The sequence below is a fragment of the Centroberyx affinis genome, unplaced genomic scaffold (genome assembly GCF_046629955.1).
Source record: "Centroberyx affinis isolate AG114_WGS23_722 - 3 ecotype Tasmania unplaced genomic scaffold, CSIRO-AGI_Caff_v1 ptg002764l_1, whole genome shotgun sequence".
Lineage (NCBI taxonomy): Eukaryota > Metazoa > Chordata > Actinopteri > Beryciformes > Berycidae > Centroberyx > Centroberyx affinis.
The window spans coordinates 1,159,278-1,178,817 of NW_027280925.1; the positions used below are offsets into that span (position 1 = coordinate 1,159,278).

Genomic DNA, 19,540 nt, shown 5'->3' on the forward strand with positions numbered 1-19,540 from the left:
CTAAGAGTAGTGTCTGCCCAAAATAATTAAAATTTTCGCTTATTCTGTGCAACATTTCCAAAGTTTCCAACCTGCCCGCGACATAGTTTTTTGTAAATCGTTTACATATTATGCCTTCCTTGGAAAATCAATGTTGTGGTGACAGTTGTTTGCTTCAACTAACGTTATTTGGTTTGCTTCATAAATGGAAATCTGCTTTACAATATCTTATATTGTTATACCAATCACTTAATCATTGCGACTGCACTATGACGGATGCAGCAATATATACCGGTGCGACGCCGAACAGTAACATCTGTTTATTCGGAAACGAAAAAATGCGACTCCGGTGGGACTCGAACCCACAACCTTTGAATCACTTCACTAGTGTTTGCCTAGAAGTCCAATGCGCTATCCATTGCGCCACGGAGCCACCTGTTGCACGTGGTGGGACTTCGGCTATATAAAGAACCCCAACCTTAACCCTAACCCTAACCCTGTACAGTGAAGAAACCTTGGTAAATTGGTAATACTGCATGACTTTTGGCAAAACAAAATTCACTTTCGTTTTCAGCCCACCACAATTATAATCTATCTATCGTTTTATGCAGTTCCTGTTGTGTTCAATTCAATGTAGACTACTTTTACTCTGCACGGGGATAAAAGCACCTTTTTAGACTTGCTTTTATTGATTTTATGGGTGGAATTATTTGCCTTTTTATTGTATTATTTCTTTTATACATATTTCATTGTTGTTTATTATTATCATCTACTATTGCTTCTCTTTTTCTTAATATCTGCATTCTGTCAGGAACGTTTTTATTCCTATTTTATTTTGTAAAGCACTTTATAACCCTGTTTAAATAAGTGCTATATAAATAAATGAATGAATAAAGTAGCCGATCATATTCCATTATCCCATTACACTCCCTCCACAGACTTTCATTTTGGTAAAGTGAAGCCTTTTCTCACTGAACAGTAAATTGTGCAGACATTGATATGTGGGTGTGCTCCTGGGGTGCTCATATGTCGTATTAGTCGCTAGGTGTCGCTAAACGGTCATGGATGGCCCGATCTGCACTCTGCAGTCAGGGGTACTTGGACACAGGCGCAGAGCTGTTGTTCCGCCCCGTGGATCATGGATGTATTAAACCTATTAAACTCGTTCAGCCCGCAACAGCGCCCCAAACACCATTCATTTAACAAGTGTCAGCTTTATTCGTTTCTTGATATCATGTATTAAGCGACGTTCAAATTATTATTTTTCTTTATTTTGATAATAGCCTACATCAGTTGACAAGATAAGAACTTCTTACCTTGGCTTTCCAATTCCCCCTAACGTTTGCTTGAATATTTAACACTACGATTTAATATTGAACAAAATGTATGTACATTTTGTAAAAAAAAAAAAAAAATGTGGAAACTACAGAACATTTAGTTTTTTATTTGGTTTGTGTCAAGAGGTGTTGTTTTCCCCCCCAATGTCACAAAAGATTATGTAATTTATGGTGTGCTTATGGAAACTTCTTACTGAGAATTCCTTATTAACGTAATTCTTATACTGTCAAACTTCACAATTCATAAAGCAAAGTTTTTGAAAGGTGCCCCCAACTTAGATTGTACGTCAAATCACTTCCTCTAATGAATAAGAAAAAAGCTTGTATTTTAAAAGGAATCCTTGACGATTATAATTTTAAATAAGAAAAAGTCCTTCTTAAATGTGTTACGACTCATCACCTGATTTTCCTTTTATTTCTGTATTATTTTGAATTTTGTATATATTTGTACTTTTTTCTTTCTTTATTAGAATTTATTGTATATGGTGCTCAGCAAGCATTATTGATGTTGAACTGTTTATATATGATTGCCTTTTGATTGCACATTTACAAGTTATTCAATAATAAAAATAAAAAAAAATTAACAAGTGTCAAGCCTGCCAGAATAACAAATAAGACTTCCGGGGGGAAAAAAATGTCTAAATACAACTTGCTGCTGAGTTTTTTTCACGAAATGAAGAATATCTTTAAGGAGGAATCTGTGGTAAACATGATGATTGCGGTGAGCACTTTCAGACAATTTTATTGTTCTACTCACAACAATACTCACTATTCTAAGTACTTTTATTTTCAAAGGTTACAAATTACACGCTTTTATTTTGAAGGAGGAAACCTAACGTAAATCACATAACTGCCGGTCTTATTCCACTCTCTGGCTAGTTCAGGCTAGTTTGATACACTTCTTCCATGGCCTACGCAGTTTATATGCTGTGTAAATCCAGACGAGGCGAGAAGTTTTACTTTTGCCAAATGCCTTTAGTTAGACTACACCTTTTCGTTTTAGGCTGACTGTCAGTGAAAGTGACTCATATTCAGTCAAATAACGTTTTTCTATAGGCTATTAGGCTTGATTCAGCCAAACAGCATCACCCACCGACCGTTGCTTCTGTTTCACGCATGCGCGGTATGGTAATATCTGATGTCGGTAACAAATATCCATGAAGGTTTTTGTCTAAATTAGCTCCTTCGCGCATCGTTAGCATGCGTTAGCTATCCTGCTAGCTGGCTATTCATTAATATTATAATTTTAGACAGATGTACGCATGTGCGCGATGATTTCCGGTATATGGGACAAGGGGCAGAAGTGTAGGATGTTAAACATCTTGATGCCTCTTCGTCTTTGATATGTCCTGCCATTAGGCGGAAGTGTCTGGGATTCTAGTCCATCCATCCAAAAACATTTATCTGATAACGGACACGGAGCGAGCACCGTCTCTTCCCACCGTACACCCATCGCTCGCGCTCCATTCAGTGTCGCCGTGCACCGTTTAATTTAGCGTATCGCCACGGGACATGCTCCCTCAGGTTAGGCTTCCACATCGCACCACACATGCCTAATTCCTGACAAAACCCGCAGCAGGAGAATAGCGGAAAAGCGGATAACGCTCCGAAGGAATCTATTTTTCATGACCGTGTTTCATCGCAGGTCTACGCAGTCAACGTGCAGCCTACGACATTTTATTTTTTATTTGTTCCCATTCATCCATCGTGGTAGCTGGACTGTAGCCGCCTCCCCGGACACAGGAAAGGATTAAGTTACTGCTGCTAGCGGCGGATTATTTTATTGGCCTCCTCCTGTCACGCCCGAGTCTCCGGCGTTTCTTTCCCCAATTAGGAGAAGCGCTCGCTCCAAAACCCAGGTATTGTACTCGAACATAATGCATGTGTAAACTGCGTTGCTCTTGCTGCTTCCTCGACACGTCCCGGTCTGGGATTAGATACACCGTAATACACAGCCTGTCCTTTGTTGCTCACTGTAGTTGCCTAATGACTCTTTTCCAAACGCACCTTTTCCATTCTTCCTAATAGGCCGCTATGTTAGACTGATGCTGCCTCTTCTCCATTACGCAAAAGAACCATAGTAACCCCTAAAATAAAGTGTATAATGATACTGTGCCAAATAGGGGTTTGTGTAACAATATGGAAATATAATAGTAACACCATAGGAGATGAATATAGCATTATATAAGCTCACTATTGAGTACCACAGATACACTTTGAGTCATTGTAGGAGTGTTACAATGTTTTGTCTTCCAGTTGCACTTGATAAAACCGTGTGGTTTTGGAGCCGATATATCATAGGCCTCACTCTCATTTTTAGGCAAAGGTAGACTAGCCTGTATACCTGCTGAAATGTAATTTGCTTTGACAACTGTGAAGCATTAGGTGGCAGCCCCGTGGATATAGAGTTACACTCCCTCCCCTCCCTCGGTGGTCAGCTCTGCCTGCCCAACCCCCTTCCCTTCCCTTCCCTTCCCTTCCCTTCCCTTCCCTCCCATGTTTTGGTTTCAGGCGGATCATGCCCTTTTGTCCACTGAGGCCTGACTGTACTTCAGAACAGCCTCCCAGTATGAGGGGAATTTGCCTGCTGGTTTGAATAAGACCTTCATCGTTAACATTCACAAAACGCTGGTGAATGGTGATTTTAGCCATCTGGATGCACTCACAGAAAGCCACAACAAGGCAGAGCTATTCACCTGATGAGAAACATAAGGATTAAACTTGGCAAATTCAAGTTGCATTCATAAATATAGGGATGGCACGATACACTTAACAAAAGATACGATTCGATACAACCACGATATGATGTAGCCTAATAAATAAAAGTTCAATGACAACAAAGTCTGACTGTGCAGACCTGTGTTTATTTCTGAGCCGCAAATCTTTCTAGCGATGGCATTCGCTTTCTATCGGCTTTCCATCGGCAGTTTGTGAAATTGTGATGGGCAAGCCTTCTCATTTGTGATTACTACAGCAGAATAAAATGTAGCTAATATCACGATTAATTTTTCGTCGATACTTTGATACGTATCGTCATATTTCTGTTTTGTTATGTATTACATTTTCGATATATCGTCCCACCCCTACTTAAATATTAGGTTATTATGACCATAAATGAATGAATTATGGGATGCATTTATTGCAAAGCCATCTGCAGTACACTGTAACTTGACCCTTGCAGTTCCTCAGCTCATTTCCCCTTCAAAATCTGCTATAATAGAAAGTACACAGAACCATTTTGCTCTCATGTGTTTGCTTTATCTAATTCTGGTGTCGTATGTTTCTCCCCAGTCATGTCTTTCCGAAGAGGCGTGGTCAGACAGAGCAAGTTCCGCCACGTGTTCGCCCAGGCGTGGAAAGCGGAGCATTGCATCGACGACGTCCGGGTGTCCCGCGTCACGTGGGACAGTCCGCTCTGCGCCGTGAACCCCAAATTCATCGCCGTGATTGTGGAGGCGGGCGGAGGAGGGGCCTTCCTCGTTGTGCCCATCAGCAAGGTGCGAGCTCCTCCGCGTATCCGACTTCACTGCATCCAGCATAGATAAGCAGTGGATCAATATTTTAAAGTGGCTCTGTCTTGTGTCCTCTCTCCCGGTGTTAAAATGATCTTAAAAGACTCTGCCCTAGTAAAAGCAAGTATGTCAGCAACTCTTCAGTGTCTTACCGCATGCCTGGTTAATGCATATTCAGCACTTTTTAAGTTTCATGACAAATGGCGGACATCGGGCAAAATCTGTACTCTTAGATTCCTGCAGTGTGTTAAAGCTAATCTGACGAAATGTCACCGTGTTATGATTTGTGCTTTTGTTTCTCCTTTAATGTTCTCATTATGCAAATTTTCGAATTTTCTATAAATGCAGAACAAAGATCATGCACAAACGTTTCAGCTGGTGCCTTCCTCAGTGTGCAAGCTTCAAGAAGGCACCAGCTGAAACCTTTGTGCATGATGTTTCTTCTGCTTTTATAAAAAAAAAACTAGCATAATGACAACATAGCCTAACCTAACATACCTTACTTCTTTTTAAATGCAAGCCATCTGTATTTCTACTGAAGATATTCTTTTTTTTTTTGTGATCAATTTTTTATTGATATTTTAGTATGAAACGAGATGTGGCCAAGCATTCATTTAACAATAGAGCAGAGTGAACAAAAACTGAAGATATTCTACTGTTTTTTACGTACCAAAGAAAACAAGGTGAGCGTGCTTTTTGTTTGTCCCGCAGAGCGGCAGGATCGATCAGTCGTGTCCCACGGTGTGCGGCCACGCGGCGCCCGTGCTGGACATCCAGTGGTGTCCTCATGACGACAACATCATCGCAAGTGCCTCAGAGGACTGCACAGTAAAGGTAGGCAACTCCTACAACACACTGATACTGGCTTTTTAGTAAATATTGGATAGCACCACAGGTATATAAAACCAGTCTGTGAAACCTGCAGTGAATTTTTATTTTCTTTGCACATTTTAATTAATCATTTAATAATGCCTTTTGTGAATTTGTCATTTAAAGGAGGTAAGCTATCCCAGAGCTTCCCTGCTGTTGAAGAGTTGCTAACCCAAAAAGCATTTCATTAGTCTGGGTTTCAGTGCAGAGTTTTAGTGTCCCTTGATCTAAATGCTATTTCAGAGGATTTTCCATCCTGCCAAGAATAAAACTCTGGGGGAAACTTTGAATACTTGTAATTTTTTGGCATGAAAATGGAAAAATGTAAAGATATTTATATTATTATTGGCACATAATATAATCTATTGGCAGCTTCAAAACAAAAATAGCGGTATCTGACTTCAAAAACCCATATTAGTCGAACCCTATGAAACTTGTATTTGATATATTTCCATGCACCTGGATGGATGCATGTCATGATAGTTATTGTAATGATTAGTTGTCAAGTTATAATGGCGCTGACACACTCATTAAAGAACATTCGATTGGATGTGGGATGCCAATCTGACCGCTGCACCTAAATCAAATATCAGCTGAATTCTCTACTCTAGCAACAGAGTTTATGCTCCAGTGTCTTGTTGTTTGCAGGTGTGGCAGATCCCAGACGGGGGCCTGACTGGTCCGATGACCGAGGCCATCGTCACTCTGGAGGGACACAGTAAAAGAGTGGGAATCCTGGCCTGGCACCCAACAGCTTTCAACATCCTCCTAACTGCAGGTAAACTCACCTGTCACCTCCTGTTGTCAGTCTGGGGGGGATGTTTGAGCTAAATTCTGTTTGCAGAAAATGTCTAAAATATTTTCAGTTTTTGACTAAATTTTTCAGAAAATTATTTAATTTCAAGTGATGACCTTTATTCTAAAGCAAGGCAGTTGTTCCAACTACTGGTAAACTTGTAGTAATTCAGGTCCTCCATAATTTGTTGCAGAAAAATAACTTGGATTTTCTGACTGTTTTAAATACGACCCAATGAGATCACTAGACTAGACACTGCATTTCTTTGGAAAGCTCTTTCAGGCCTCAACTGCAGTGCATCTGAATTGTTATGGATTCTTCTATGTATTGTGGATAGTGTGGCTAATGAATGAATGAAGTAGTGAGACTTTGGAGGGAGTATATTGGCCTGAAACCTCCTTTAACACCGCCTTGCATCAAGACTAATATGGTTCATATTAGGATAGGGATTACTTCTTACTAATTTTCTATTGATCTCCAGATGGGAAATTGCATGTGAGATTCTCACTAAAATACTGTCTACGTCTTTTAGGCACAGCAGAAGCAGGGTAAAAAGTAATTTAGACTTTGCCCCTTCCAAGTCTCAGTACCTTGGCAGTAATTAATATTGTAGTCCATTGTGCAACAGAGAAAAAAGGAAGGACACATCAAAGGAATAAACCTCAAATCTCATGATCTACATGTGTCATACTTGAAGCAGATATGTCAAATTCAAGTGAAATTTGGCCTTTATAGCTTTGCAGCAAAGGGCCATCTTTGTTAGATTAAAATAAAAATGTAAACAATTGCTTTTGAATGAATTGCTTTCAGAAAGAGTGAGTATTTGTGGAGTTAGTTTTTTTTACCACCTTATCGTCCGTCTTTATGAAGGGTGCTAACGATCCTGGAGGGTGTGTTGTCATCAGTGTGCTAAACATTTGACATTAGCTGACAGCCAGAGCAAAGTGATGTATTCCCACCCATTTGTAAATAGTGAGAGTTGAAGGACAGCTCTAAGCTTACTCAGCTGGTGTTCTGTGACAACCAGTTCAATTACTACTGCATTATACAAGCAAGGAATTGGATTTCCCTCCTCAGCAATTCATGGTATGCAATGCAAGTTTAAAGGAGAATGTGGTTAACCTGAAAAATATTTACACTTTGTGATATAGCCACTGCATTTTGTGAATTCATTAAAAAATATCCTACACAAGCACACCATATAATTAGCACACAACAGTACAGTAAGCACAGTGTAACCTTTTCATTTTTCAATATGTTTACCCTGTGTGACTTTGTTAGCCATCACCTTCTGGCATTACATGCTTTTTTTCCGAATCTATTTATAATCACAAATAAGCAAACATTTGTCATTTTTTGATGTTCCTATAGCAGCCTAAGCATTCAGGTTTTGACTGTTTTGTGTCCCACTCCATATTGTGTCTACATTTGTGCATGTTTGCCTTTTGATGTTAGGCGCTGGCTCGTAAGCCCCTATTATTCTGGACATTCCCCTGGCCCATGCACTGCCCCACTACACTGAATGTTGTGTCCCTCTCTCTCAGGCTGTGATAACATGGTGTGTGTGTGGGACGTTGGCACGGGGGAGCTTGTGTACCAGCTAAGTGATGCCCATCCCGACCTGATCTACAGCGTCAGCTGGAACAAGGATGGCAGCGCCATCTGTACCGTCTGCAAGGACAAGGCACTGCGCGTCATCGACCCACGGAGGGGCACCGTCCTCAAGGTGAGTTCACAGCTTTGCCATATATGCAGATGTATACAAATGAATGTAAATGTGAGCCTCCCTCTTCACTGACAACCATAAATATTTTGCCTGTAGTGTGTAATGTAGACATGATAAACTGATTTCTATTATGTGTGCCAGAAGGGCATCTGCATGTGCTGATGCTGCCAAGAGACTGTAGGGTTTTCACAGGTCCTTGTTGAACTGCACCCATCTGAAATAACTGTGTTAGTAACCTTCAGTGGCTGTGGAGGAAAGAATGTGCTTTGTGATAACAAAATATTGACTTAGGCACACATTGTAGTTACATAAACAGAAAGCAGCAATCACATATTTGATTAAACTTCTTTACAATAATCATTGCATTACATTTCAATTTCATTATAAAATGTCATCATCATTACGTGTTGTTGTTCTCTGTCCAGCGGTCACTCAGCAGTCATGATGTTATCCAAGACTGTAAACAAATGAGTCATAACACCTTCCTACTTCAGACCCTTTGTGGTCTAAATATGTGGTGTTGCTGAAAGCTTAAAGTTGGCTAAAGGTGTTTTCTTTATCCATGACTGTCATAGAAAACTGAAGCTTTTTACATTATTTGCCAAGAATTAAATAAAAATAAAAAAATTGAATAGAAACAAATCATAATTATCTTCACAAAACACACATTCTATTAATAGAGGGCTTGCGTGCTATTCCTTTATTTATCTCTTCTTCCTAACATGACTCTCAGGTGAAAGAGAAGGTCCACGACGGCACCAGGCCAATGAGAGCGGTGTTCCTCGCTGACGGGAAGATCCTAACCACAGGCTTCAGCCGTATGAGTGAGAGACAGCTGGCCTTGTGGGATACGGCAAGTCTCACCTGTCGCCTGACCCGTCTCCTTGAGAGACACATAGAAGCAATTACAAACAGTATCATGCAACTACACAAGGCAAAGACCCCCAGGTCTGAGGTCGTCAAATGAATGGTTATGTTTTTTTTTTTCTTACAGAAAGATCTCTCTGAGCCAATGGCAGTACAGGAGATGGACACAAGTAATGGGGTTCTTCTACCCTTCTATGACCCTGACACAAACATGGTCTACCTGTGTGGAAAGGTATAGCCTGAGGATTCTGTGAGGAACACAAATTCACTCAGTTGGTAACAGTTAGTAACCATCCTCATCCATGTTTGGTTCAGTCCGCTTATCTTCTGCTGTCTTTCAGGGGGACTGCACCATCCGGTATTTCGAAGTGACCGACGAATCCCCGTATGTCCATTTCCTCAGCTTGTACAGCAGCAAGGAGCCTCAGAGAGGAGCGGGCTTTCTCAGTAAAAGAGGTGTGGATGTCAACAAGTGCGAAATTGCAAGGTAAATGGGTTTGGTTATGATGTTTATGTCCTTGATATTTGATGCTTGATCTTTTGTTCTCTTTTGCACTCCTTCACACCCTTGCCACATTGGATAACTTTTTTTTAACTTTGCCTTTAAGTAGGATATCTCTTCTTTCCTTCTCCTGGGTTTATATGTCAATTTACATATCTGTTTTATCCATTTGTTGGTCTTCATTTTTTGTAATAATTTGCTTCAGTTTACTCTTGTTTATTTTAACTTATTTATCTCTTTTTACCTACCATGTTGGTTGGTTTTTGGTTTTATTTTGTGTGGTAATTTGTGGCAATTTTCTCCTGCTTTTAATATGGGCACATGCCTGTGGTCTTACTTAACTCAATGTTTTGCTGCTTATAATATGTGAAGCACATTGCGCTGCATTCTGTGTATGAAATGTGCTATACAAATAAATGATGATTGATTGATTGAACTTATCTCTTGCTATTCTGCAGGTTCTACAAACTGCATGAAAGGAAAGTTGAACCCATCTCTATGACTGTACCACGAAAGGTAAGCCATGCACACCCTTTAAAACATGCAACTATAAAACAGTGAGTTACTTATTATGACTTATGGATTATGACAAATATGACTCTAAGCTTGCTGTATGCACAGCATTTGTAAGTGTATGGTAAATAAATTCCCTATATTTCCCATCTCCATCTTGCAACCTCAGTCAGATCTGTTCCAGGGAGACCTTTACCCTGACACAGCTGGCTTGGAGCCGTCTCTCCTGGCGGAGGACTGGATTGCTGGGCAGGACGCGGCACCCCTGCTGGTCTCCCTGAGTGGTGGGTACACAGCTCCTCCGTCCAAGCACAGAGACACCCTCAGGAGCAAGCCCAAGCTTGTCTCGCAGGACTCCGGGACAGCGGCTGCCCCGCCTGCAGCAGGCAACACAGCTGCTCCCATATCCACCTCAGCCACCAAGGAGACAGAGGGAGAAGTAGCGTCACAGCCAAGAGCGGCCAAAGAGACGGATGGAACATCTGAGAGGCTGAAGAAAGAGGTAAGATAAAAGAATGAATCACTGTCCTGCTGACCTTACTGACTTTTTTCATGGCCAGAGTCATTTCCTTACCACTCTCTTGCTCTCTCTCTCCCTCCTGCTCCCAGGACGATGTGCTGAACGAGTTGTTAGCGGAAATGAAGGCCTTGCGCGCAGTTGTCCTCGCTCAGAGCCAGAGAATTGAGCTGCTGGAGAGGCAGCTGGCTCGGATCGAGGATGGGGACGTATGAGTCAGGAGGGAGCACCGCTACACTCGAAGGGCATTCTTACTTAAATCCATAGACCATAGCCTTACTAGAATCAACAGTACCTTAAGCTGTGTGAGTGGGAGAATGTAGCTTGAAGTGTAGGGTAGTAGTGACGAACTGTAAATCACAGTTGCCTAGAAGCAGGTCAACTATAGCGAAGGAAAAGAGACCACAATTTGTTTCTGCAATTCTTATATAGACAGTGGGTGAGAAACAGATGTCATCTGCATAGAGTGATTTTGGCTGTGAAATAATGTTTTTTCTTATGAAAGAGTATTATAGTAGCATTTTGATGGTGCATATAGTGCAGCTTTTGAGATTTGCAAAATCTGTCCACTTGGTTAAAATGATTTTGTGGCATGAAATGCGTCTTAATTTTGAAGGGCTTTGGTGGAGTCACACGTCACAATGGAATCACTGCCTCATGTGGATGATTGTACGAGGTGGTGATGAACAGCATTTTATTAAAGCAAGTGGAGACTTCACCCTGAATTAGTGTGGCATAGCAAAATGATGAATTACCTGCAATATTCTTTTTTTTTTGACCTCTGAAGCACTCACAAAATGTATCCATTAGGGCCGTTTAATCAGGTAGTTAAAGCTGCTAAATTGTGATGTCATATAAGACCTGATATCGTTGCGTGGCTTGTGCTTTGTTTTACTACTTCATCATAGGAGTCTATGTAAAAGGTTAAGGGTAGGAAAATCTGTCAGTACACAAATAATGATTTTGATAGTGAGAATTGTGTGAATGACAGCCGATGCAAACGTAGTTGAATATTTATGTATATTGTAATTCTGTGTGGTATTTGCGTTCAGAGAAAAGGTAACACTTGTGATCTTGTACCTCATGTTGTCAGGAGAGAACAACAGTTTTGTGACGTCACAGGGACGAGTCTCTGTGATGTCATAAGGCCCAAACTCAGAGCAGTAAGTTATGTGTCCAGTGGGAACCTCTCTTCCCAGCGCTGGCATCCTTTTCCCCTTAATTTGATTGGAAAGGATGCACTGATGTCTGTTCCCGACAGCACTGGGAGCTTGGCAGGTTTTTAACATGTAGAGCGCTAGAATTTAAAAATATTTCAACTTTTACCAAAAGAGCGCCACACTTCACACTTCGCACTTTTCAGTAGTTGCTCAGCAACAAAAAGAACCATGGTCAGCGCTTCCCCCAAGCATCTGTTTAGAGCTGTAAGCTAAAAGGGAAGTTCCCAGTGGACACAGGGACGAAGGTGTTCTACATACATAGAGACTAACACTAGTTCCAGTGACTAGCATGTTGAATAAAACACACTAAATGTTATTCAAAACAGAAGTTTGAGTGTTTCTAAGGCACAGAAAAAAGGAAGTTACGATGAAATGTGAAACATTTTCTACAGTTTGAACTAAGTCAAACAGATCAGTAGAACTATTATAGTCTTAGGCTAATGTAGAAGCAGTTTTGTATTGGTGTTTCAAGATGGAAGGCTCTTTTAGAAATCTTTTTTTTTTTTGTTTGTTTTTTGTTTTTTTGGCGTTACACTTAGACTTTTTTGCATTTATCTGTTACCTCACCCTTCAGTCACGGATAGTGTAACCCATGGTACATTCCATATCCCTTGATTACTTAGGTGATTTATATTTCTTTATGCACTGACTTCCCAAAACTTTTATCTGTGTGGTTGTAAACCAGTAGCAGATTCAATGAGACTACACTGTGCAAACCCAATAAACATTCATTCCTCCTTTTGTATTTATGGCTTTTTATTAATGATGATGAATATTCTGTTCATGATCAAGTATTAGTGGAATTTGCCCCCTTGGTATAAACATTGTCCAACTTATAGAACTCTGTTCTCTGGAATGTTATACATATGTAAAACATAATTTCAAACTGTATGCAAAGGAACTGCTGCCACACTTTACTTGCCTGGGTCCAGACCTTTGAATCCACCCACTCCAATGGAGTGTAACGAGTTGACAGTTCTGTCTGATATCAGGCAAACACTTTACTGTAATTAAAGATGAATAGATTTACAGTGCCAGAAAGTATGCAACCCCCTTGACTTTTTCTGCATTTTGTGGTATTACAGCCTGAATTCACATTTTTGTAAAAACACATAACCAATAATGTCTAGTAAGCGTTTTTAAGAAGTGTTTTTATTATTTATAATTTTTCACAAAGTAGTTAAAAATGAAAAGCTGAAATGTTTGAGTCAATATTCAACCCCTTTGCAGTGACACTCCAAATTGACTTAAGGTGCATCCAAATTCCTTTGAATCTCCTAGAAATGTATCTACAACTTGACTGGAGTCCACCTGTGTCCCATTGAAGATCCATTGATATACATCCAACCTGACCGAGCTTGAGCAAATCTGTAAAGAGGAATGGGAGAAAATCCTCAAGTTATGCCAAGGTGACACAGATGTATCCAAGATATCACAGTCAAAAGCAATTCTACAAAGTATTTACGCAGAGGATTGAATAAAATTAGATATTTAGATATTAGATTTTTTTTTTTAATTATTTAGATATTTCTATATTTCATTTGCAAAAAAACAAAAATCTGAAATCATGTTTTCACGTTGTCTTTATGGGGCATTTTGTGTAGATTGTTGACAGTAAATCTCAGTTTAATCCATTTTGAATTCAGGCTGAACACCACAAAATGCAGAAGTCAGAAGGTGTTGCATGCTTTCTGAAGGCGCTGCAAGCTCTGAGTGATTCCTTTGATCTTAATATGGCAAACAAATGCAATTTCAGTGAAACACTTGCACTCTGTGCACTGTGGTTATTGTCCCTAGATATGCGGCTTTGTGATAGGTAAAAAGATAAAGTCAGTAAGATTCCACTTCAAAAAATCCTGTTCAGATCGTTGACTTGGTAACTAAGTAAAGTTTGCTGTTAGGATTTACTGTACAGGTTTCTATGTTGGGTGCTGGGGCTGGGGCTGCCCACTGACGTGAATAACAGGATGTGGCCGACTTGTTTCATGTTCATAAGTAATGTGCTGCTTTTGAACTTGATCACTGCTGCTGCCAGGTGAAAACCTTACAACTCCAGTATATAATCATTTTCATATTTTCACTTACATGGAAGGATTGCATGGTTGTCTATTGTTTGGTTTATGGGGCTCAGGCACATATAACACTTTCAGATCCACTTTCATTTCTGTATAATTTCAAACACACATTACTTTCAATATGGAAATAAGTCTGTTTTTTTCTTGATTCTTGATTGAAGTTTAAATTTTGGAGATGCAAGGTTTTCACCCAAAACCACATTATGTAACACTGCTGCACTTTGTGGACTTGAAGTGTTAGCAACAACTCTTCTTCAATGACTGACTTAACTGTATGGGTCGAAATGTATTTTGCAGTCGTGCAAAGGAAATTAATATATTTAGTACATTTCTGGTAGGTGGATTCAAATCAGTGAATTGTATGAAGGTTGTTGGTAAAAGCCCCAAAAAAACAGCTTTACTAACTTCCCATCAATAGATTTGTTGCACTATGCAACCTGTACCTCTGCTGCAGACTGAAATCATTTTTGAAAGAAAACAAATGCATCTTCCTCTTTTTATATTTATAGATGCACTTTTTCTTATCTGTGTTTGCTTCCACCACACCCCTCTCGATGAAGTGACGATTGACTAATCTGTGCTTTCACCCCACCTACCTCCAAGCGCTCTGTCTTGGCTGCATTCTTTACCATATTTTATGCATCATCACCTCTCTCTCCCTCTCTTTCTCTCTCTCTCTCTCACACACACACAAACACACACATTTTCACACTCTGTCAAGAAGTTAACCTCACTGATACAAGCAGTCTTCTGCCACTCTTTGTGTTTTCTGTGTGGCATAACAAATCCTCTCTTCTACCAACAAATTGGGTAAGTTTTGTCACTTTTACTTCCTTTCTCATATAACTATTAACTTTGCTGTGCTGCACACAGCTATCTTTCTAATTTCATCTTAATGTAAATGCCTCAAGTTTATGTTTTCTCCATCTCGCCCAACTCATCTCTCGCCCTTCTTCTGTACAATTATAGTTCGTCATACACACAATCTTAATATCTCTCTCTATTTAAATACTTGAATTATTTACTTAAACGTCTGTGCTTGTGACATGATATTATAATGACAGTATTGCAGGCAAAGGCAAGATTAATTTATCACTTATTCTAAATTACAGTAAGTCAGTTACCTTCACATACACCTCAATTTTTAAGTTGCACCTACTTCCTAACTAAAAATTTTTAACACTATCCAGGTCTAATGCATGTCTAAGCTTAGCCCTAGAAACCAACTAAACTAAGCACTTTCTTGCCATGGCTGGCTGACTGATGCTGTCTAATTATCATGTCGACAGGAAACCAGCAGCACAGAGCAAGTGTCTGCTGGCTTCCTGTCACTCAGTCACACCACACACAGTTTCTAGATGAACAGAATCAAGGCAATGCAGACTCTTCCTGTTACATCTCCTGTACATGACAATTATAAGCCTGTGGTTACATGTCAGCCAGCATCCATGCTGCCTTCTCTTTTACAGTTGTGTCAGCTTCTGTGAGTCTTTTTAGGTTGTGACAAATTTGAAAGTTCAGGACTAAATTACAAGGATTAGATTTCAATACCAAACAAAAGTCTGATGTTTTCTGAACATATGGCAGCTTTTATGATGATGAAATATGATACTATACTATAGCTGGGCAGAGTTTTTAGAACATAGTTACTGGCATTTCTAGATAAAAGGCTCAGCCTGGAGTGAGTGAAACACACACCAATCAAACTATTAAATACTATTGGCAAAAACAGTGTACAGCTGAGTTGAACAGATAATCTTTTATTGCACTCTTGTTGTATTTTCACCCAGATATTATGATAAAAGGTGTGTTTGTCATTTGTTACCATGTTAAACCATCTAAAGGCAATGCTGTACAATGAATATACGGTATGTCCCCATCAAGCTAGCTGCAGCACTTTCATTTACTTAACTAATTTCCTTTACTAATGAGAAGTTTCTTTTCAGATGCTGAATGTACACTTACCAATGGATCTCCTCCTGATGAAAACATTGCAAATACTTTGAAAGAAACAGGATTTCTGGGGCAGAATTAAGCACATAAGTGTGAGGCCAAGCCATTAGGATTTTTCCGCTTTGCAGTGAATTTCTTGAGAAGGTAAAGTACATTTCTAACTCTAATCTGACCCAATAATGAGAGATTTACAGCTTGATAAAACTGAGGGGATTTCTCATGTTCTGACTAACCCTTGGAAATAAATGGTGGTGGATTCAGAGTCAAATACTGTGGTAGCTGTAAAAATGTCTTTTTAGAGTATATATAGGGGTTTAGATGGTGCCAGGTAAATCGGTACAGTAATAGAAATATACTACAGAGAAATATGTTAAATTGACTTTCAAATGCTTTCCTGTGATTATATAAACTTTCTTACACACATTACATTGTCCTGTATGAGAAACAGGAGCAGTCTTACCATTAGGCAAAGGTAGGCGATAGCCTTGGGCCCCGGCAGCCAGAGGGCCCCACAAAAGACAAGAATAAACTAATGTCAACTTAGTTTTAATCAATTTAAAAGAAATATAATAAACAACTTCTAGTGATTTTTTGCCACCTGACTTTAAACTAATTTTCCTTACCACTGCATCGGTAGTTTAAAAAAAATTAGCAATATATCCAAGTTTATATATAGAAAGGGTGGACTAAAAAGCGAGAGAGTTGGGATTCGGGGGGCCCCATGCTTGCCTTTGCCCAGGGCCCCCAAAACACTAAGTCCGCCTCTGATGACAAACCCCGCCCTGGCACCAATGTAGGCTGAAACAAACATTAAAAGTTTAGAGGAAAAAAGTAACACATCCAAAAATAAAAGTAGTATAGCAGAGTACTTACTTTTCACTTGAATTTATTGGTGCACATATAGTAATGCTGACACGTTATATGCTCTGATGAAGGCTGTATAGGCCGAAACGCGTCAGCATTATTGTGTATGTGTGCCAATAAATTCAAATGAAAAGTGAGAACTCTGCCATACTACTATTTTTATGTTTGGATGTGTTACTTTCTTCCTCTGAAGTTCAGTGTTTTTGGTTAAGCGCTCCAATCAAGTCTGTTTTGGTTGTTGCCACTTCTGCCTCCACTCTTAAACCATTAAAAGTATTTGCAAATACTTTTTGACCCGGGACTGGTTCAAGTCAAGGAGCTGAACATAAATCAAAATCATGAAAAGTGCCACAAAACAAGGGAATTTTTCAATAGAATTTTTTAATTTCTTTGCTATTTTGTAGAAATTAATTAATTGTGATTTGATTGGTGACCATGCTGACTCCAAAGTCAAAGAGCAATCCGTTTCTCTCTCTCCACTCTAGGCATGGCTGACCCAAATATCAAAGATGAAACCACAGCCCTTCAGACCGTGCTGATCCTCTCTGCCTGCCTCGTCTTACTAGTTCTGCTGCTGATCATCTTCTACAAGAAGCTGAACAAGGAGACCAATGGAGAATTCACTGTCCGCCGCATGGTGTATAAGGAGGGGGGGGTCAGGGACCGGGTGAGGGGTGCAGCCACAGCCCTGGGGACCCGCCTCGGGATCCGCCTGTGGCCTCGCAATGACGCTGAGGAGGACGGAGAGGAGATGCAAGACTTCCAGGACGAAGAGGGAGAGGTGGAGGAGGGCAGCCAGAGAAGTGGAAGCGAGGAGGAGGGGGAGGAGGAGGAGGAAGGGGGTGCTGAGGCGGAGGGAAAAGGAGACGACTCTTCGGATGATTACTCGAGTCTGGAGGGGGAAGACCTGAGGGAGCGAGTCAGGCTGACGGATGGGCCCAAGGCGGAGGGAGAGGCAGAGGGGAAAAGGGAGGGAAAGGGGGAGAACGTGGAGGATGGAGAAGGTAGAGAGGGGGGAGAAGTAAGCGGGGGTGCTGGCTTGTTGATCGACCTGAAACAGTTCTCTGGAAGTGCCATCTGGTCTGAGGAAAAGGACAAGGACAATGATGTGACGGCACTGTGAGAGCAGAACCAGAGGACGTTTTAAAAAATCAAGGGAAATCCACTGAGACATCAGGATAGTGCTGGTGGCTAATTGGTCACTGAAACAGACATGTAGTAAACTGAACTGTGCGAATGTAGTGTACAATAATTTACTTTCTATAATGCAAAACTGAGTGGCTTAATCAGTTAAGAACTTTGACTTTTTTGTAATCTGTCAACATGATTTTAATTGCTTGAGACTTGACTTGATACATGAAGAGAAGACTTGGGACTTGACTTGACTTGTACTTTGATGACTTGAAAAGGATTCTAGTCTTGTGTTTGTGTAAATGACTTGGATTGAAAGTGATGAGATTTGTTCCATCAGAAAACTGAATTTAGATACTGTTTAAAAAAAAAAAAAATTGGTATGGAATGACTGAATTTATTGAAGTTGAAACAAGTTTTTATCCTAATAAAACAATGTTGCATTGAAAAGTCCTAGATATTTCCTTTTCTTTAAGATATTAAATTGATACTGGACTCTTGATTTGTTCTGACTTGTCTTGGTGTTCTACATCTAGACTTGAGACTTGACATTCGTGACATGGACTTGATTTGGACTTGATTTGGTAATCTAGATTTAGACTTGAGCAAAGTTGACTTGGTCACACCTCTGCTTGTCAGTCTAAAAAACAGATTTATAGACAGACTATACTGTATAATAAGCCTATTTCTATACATTGCTTCAAAATTTGCTTCCAATTTTACTTGAAATCGCAGCCATTGATAGAATACTTTGCTAAGTTGTTCTTCATGCTTATGGTGAAAATACTGTAATAAGTGGAGATGCATTTTTGATACTGTGACATTTTATGTGGCCTGAGTGGGGAATAAAAAATGGGGCTACGGCCCTCATGAAAACCATCTATAGTAATCCTGTACTAAATTTACTGTATAAATATCACAGCAAAACTATAAGCTCTATATGTAGGTCTAGGAATATTATGATAGTGATACCATGGGAGACGAAAAGTAGGCTACAATTAATTACAATGAGGCCACTATAAACTCTAGTGAGTACCGCAGACACACAAGAAGTAGTCCCTATAGGAATTCCATGATAGGAATATTATAGTTATTGTTCGTTATTGTGGCCTACTTCCCTGTTTAATAAACGCATTATTGTTTTCATCAGCAATACCTTTGTATGCCAGGGTGAGTCTATTGTTTCATTTTGGGGCGTTTTAATTTGTAGCTCTTGGGGTTAGTGCAGACTAGTCTATATGAAGTGTATTTGCTATAGTCGTGACCAATGGGGATGTAGCTCAGTGGTAGAGCGCATGCTTCGCATGTATGAGGTCCCGGGTTCAATCCCCGGCATCTCCACATCTTTTGACTCCTGTTCTTCTGCAGTGTGGATGAACGATACCATACGATACCATCATGAAGTAAGAAGGTGTATGAAGTGAACATAAATCTGTCCAAATGCATCGCTGTTCACATTTGATGCTGTAATAAAACGGACAAAGAATGCCAGATGAAAGCGATTCGTGATTGGCCAAACACTCAGTGAGGAGGAAGAATAGCTTGAATCTGATTGGATGCTGGGGGTTTTCGGGGCGTGGGAGTGTGCATGCTAGTCCCCACACGCACGCAAATGTCAAACATTTTTTTTTTTTCCGCCGGAGGAAGGCCGACCAAATTATTTCCAGTGGTGTCTCCA

The 19,540-nt window shown here is 40.1% G+C and overlaps 2 protein-coding genes and 2 non-coding genes across 4 annotated transcripts; 3 read left to right on the forward strand and 1 right to left on the reverse strand.

Annotated features, from left to right (window-relative positions):
• Positions 1-320: 320 nt before the first annotated feature.
• On the reverse strand, positions 321-412 carry trnar-ucu (transfer RNA arginine (anticodon UCU)). The gene is given in 2 exon segments: positions 321-356; positions 376-412. It is a non-coding gene; the product is annotated as a tRNA-Arg (tRNA).
• Positions 413-2,706: 2,294 nt separating this feature from the next.
• On the forward strand, positions 2,707-12,571 carry coro1b (coronin, actin binding protein, 1B). The gene is made up of 11 exons (XM_071535741.1): positions 2,707-3,175; positions 4,608-4,813; positions 5,540-5,662; positions 6,347-6,476; positions 8,039-8,220; positions 8,954-9,077; positions 9,219-9,319; positions 9,429-9,574; positions 10,048-10,105; positions 10,272-10,604; positions 10,712-12,571. The coding sequence occupies exons 2-11, from the start codon at positions 4,610-4,612 to the stop codon at positions 10,832-10,834; spliced, it is 1,524 nt and encodes a 507-aa protein (XP_071391842.1). The 5' UTR covers positions 2,707-3,175; positions 4,608-4,609; the 3' UTR covers positions 10,835-12,571.
• A 1,988-nt stretch (positions 12,572-14,559) lies between these two features.
• Positions 14,560-18,735, forward strand: LOC139657851 (sodium/potassium/calcium exchanger 1). Its single transcript, XM_071535799.1, has 3 exons — positions 14,560-14,724; positions 15,861-16,011; positions 17,217-18,735. The coding sequence occupies exon 3, from the start codon at positions 17,219-17,221 to the stop codon at positions 17,852-17,854; it is 636 nt and encodes a 211-aa protein (XP_071391900.1). The 5' UTR covers positions 14,560-14,724; positions 15,861-16,011; positions 17,217-17,218; the 3' UTR covers positions 17,855-18,735.
• A 396-nt stretch (positions 18,736-19,131) lies between these two features.
• trnaa-cgc (transfer RNA alanine (anticodon CGC)) lies at positions 19,132-19,203 on the forward strand. Its single transcript has one exon. It is a non-coding gene; the product is annotated as a tRNA-Ala (tRNA).
• The last annotated feature ends 337 nt before the right edge of the window (positions 19,204-19,540 follow it).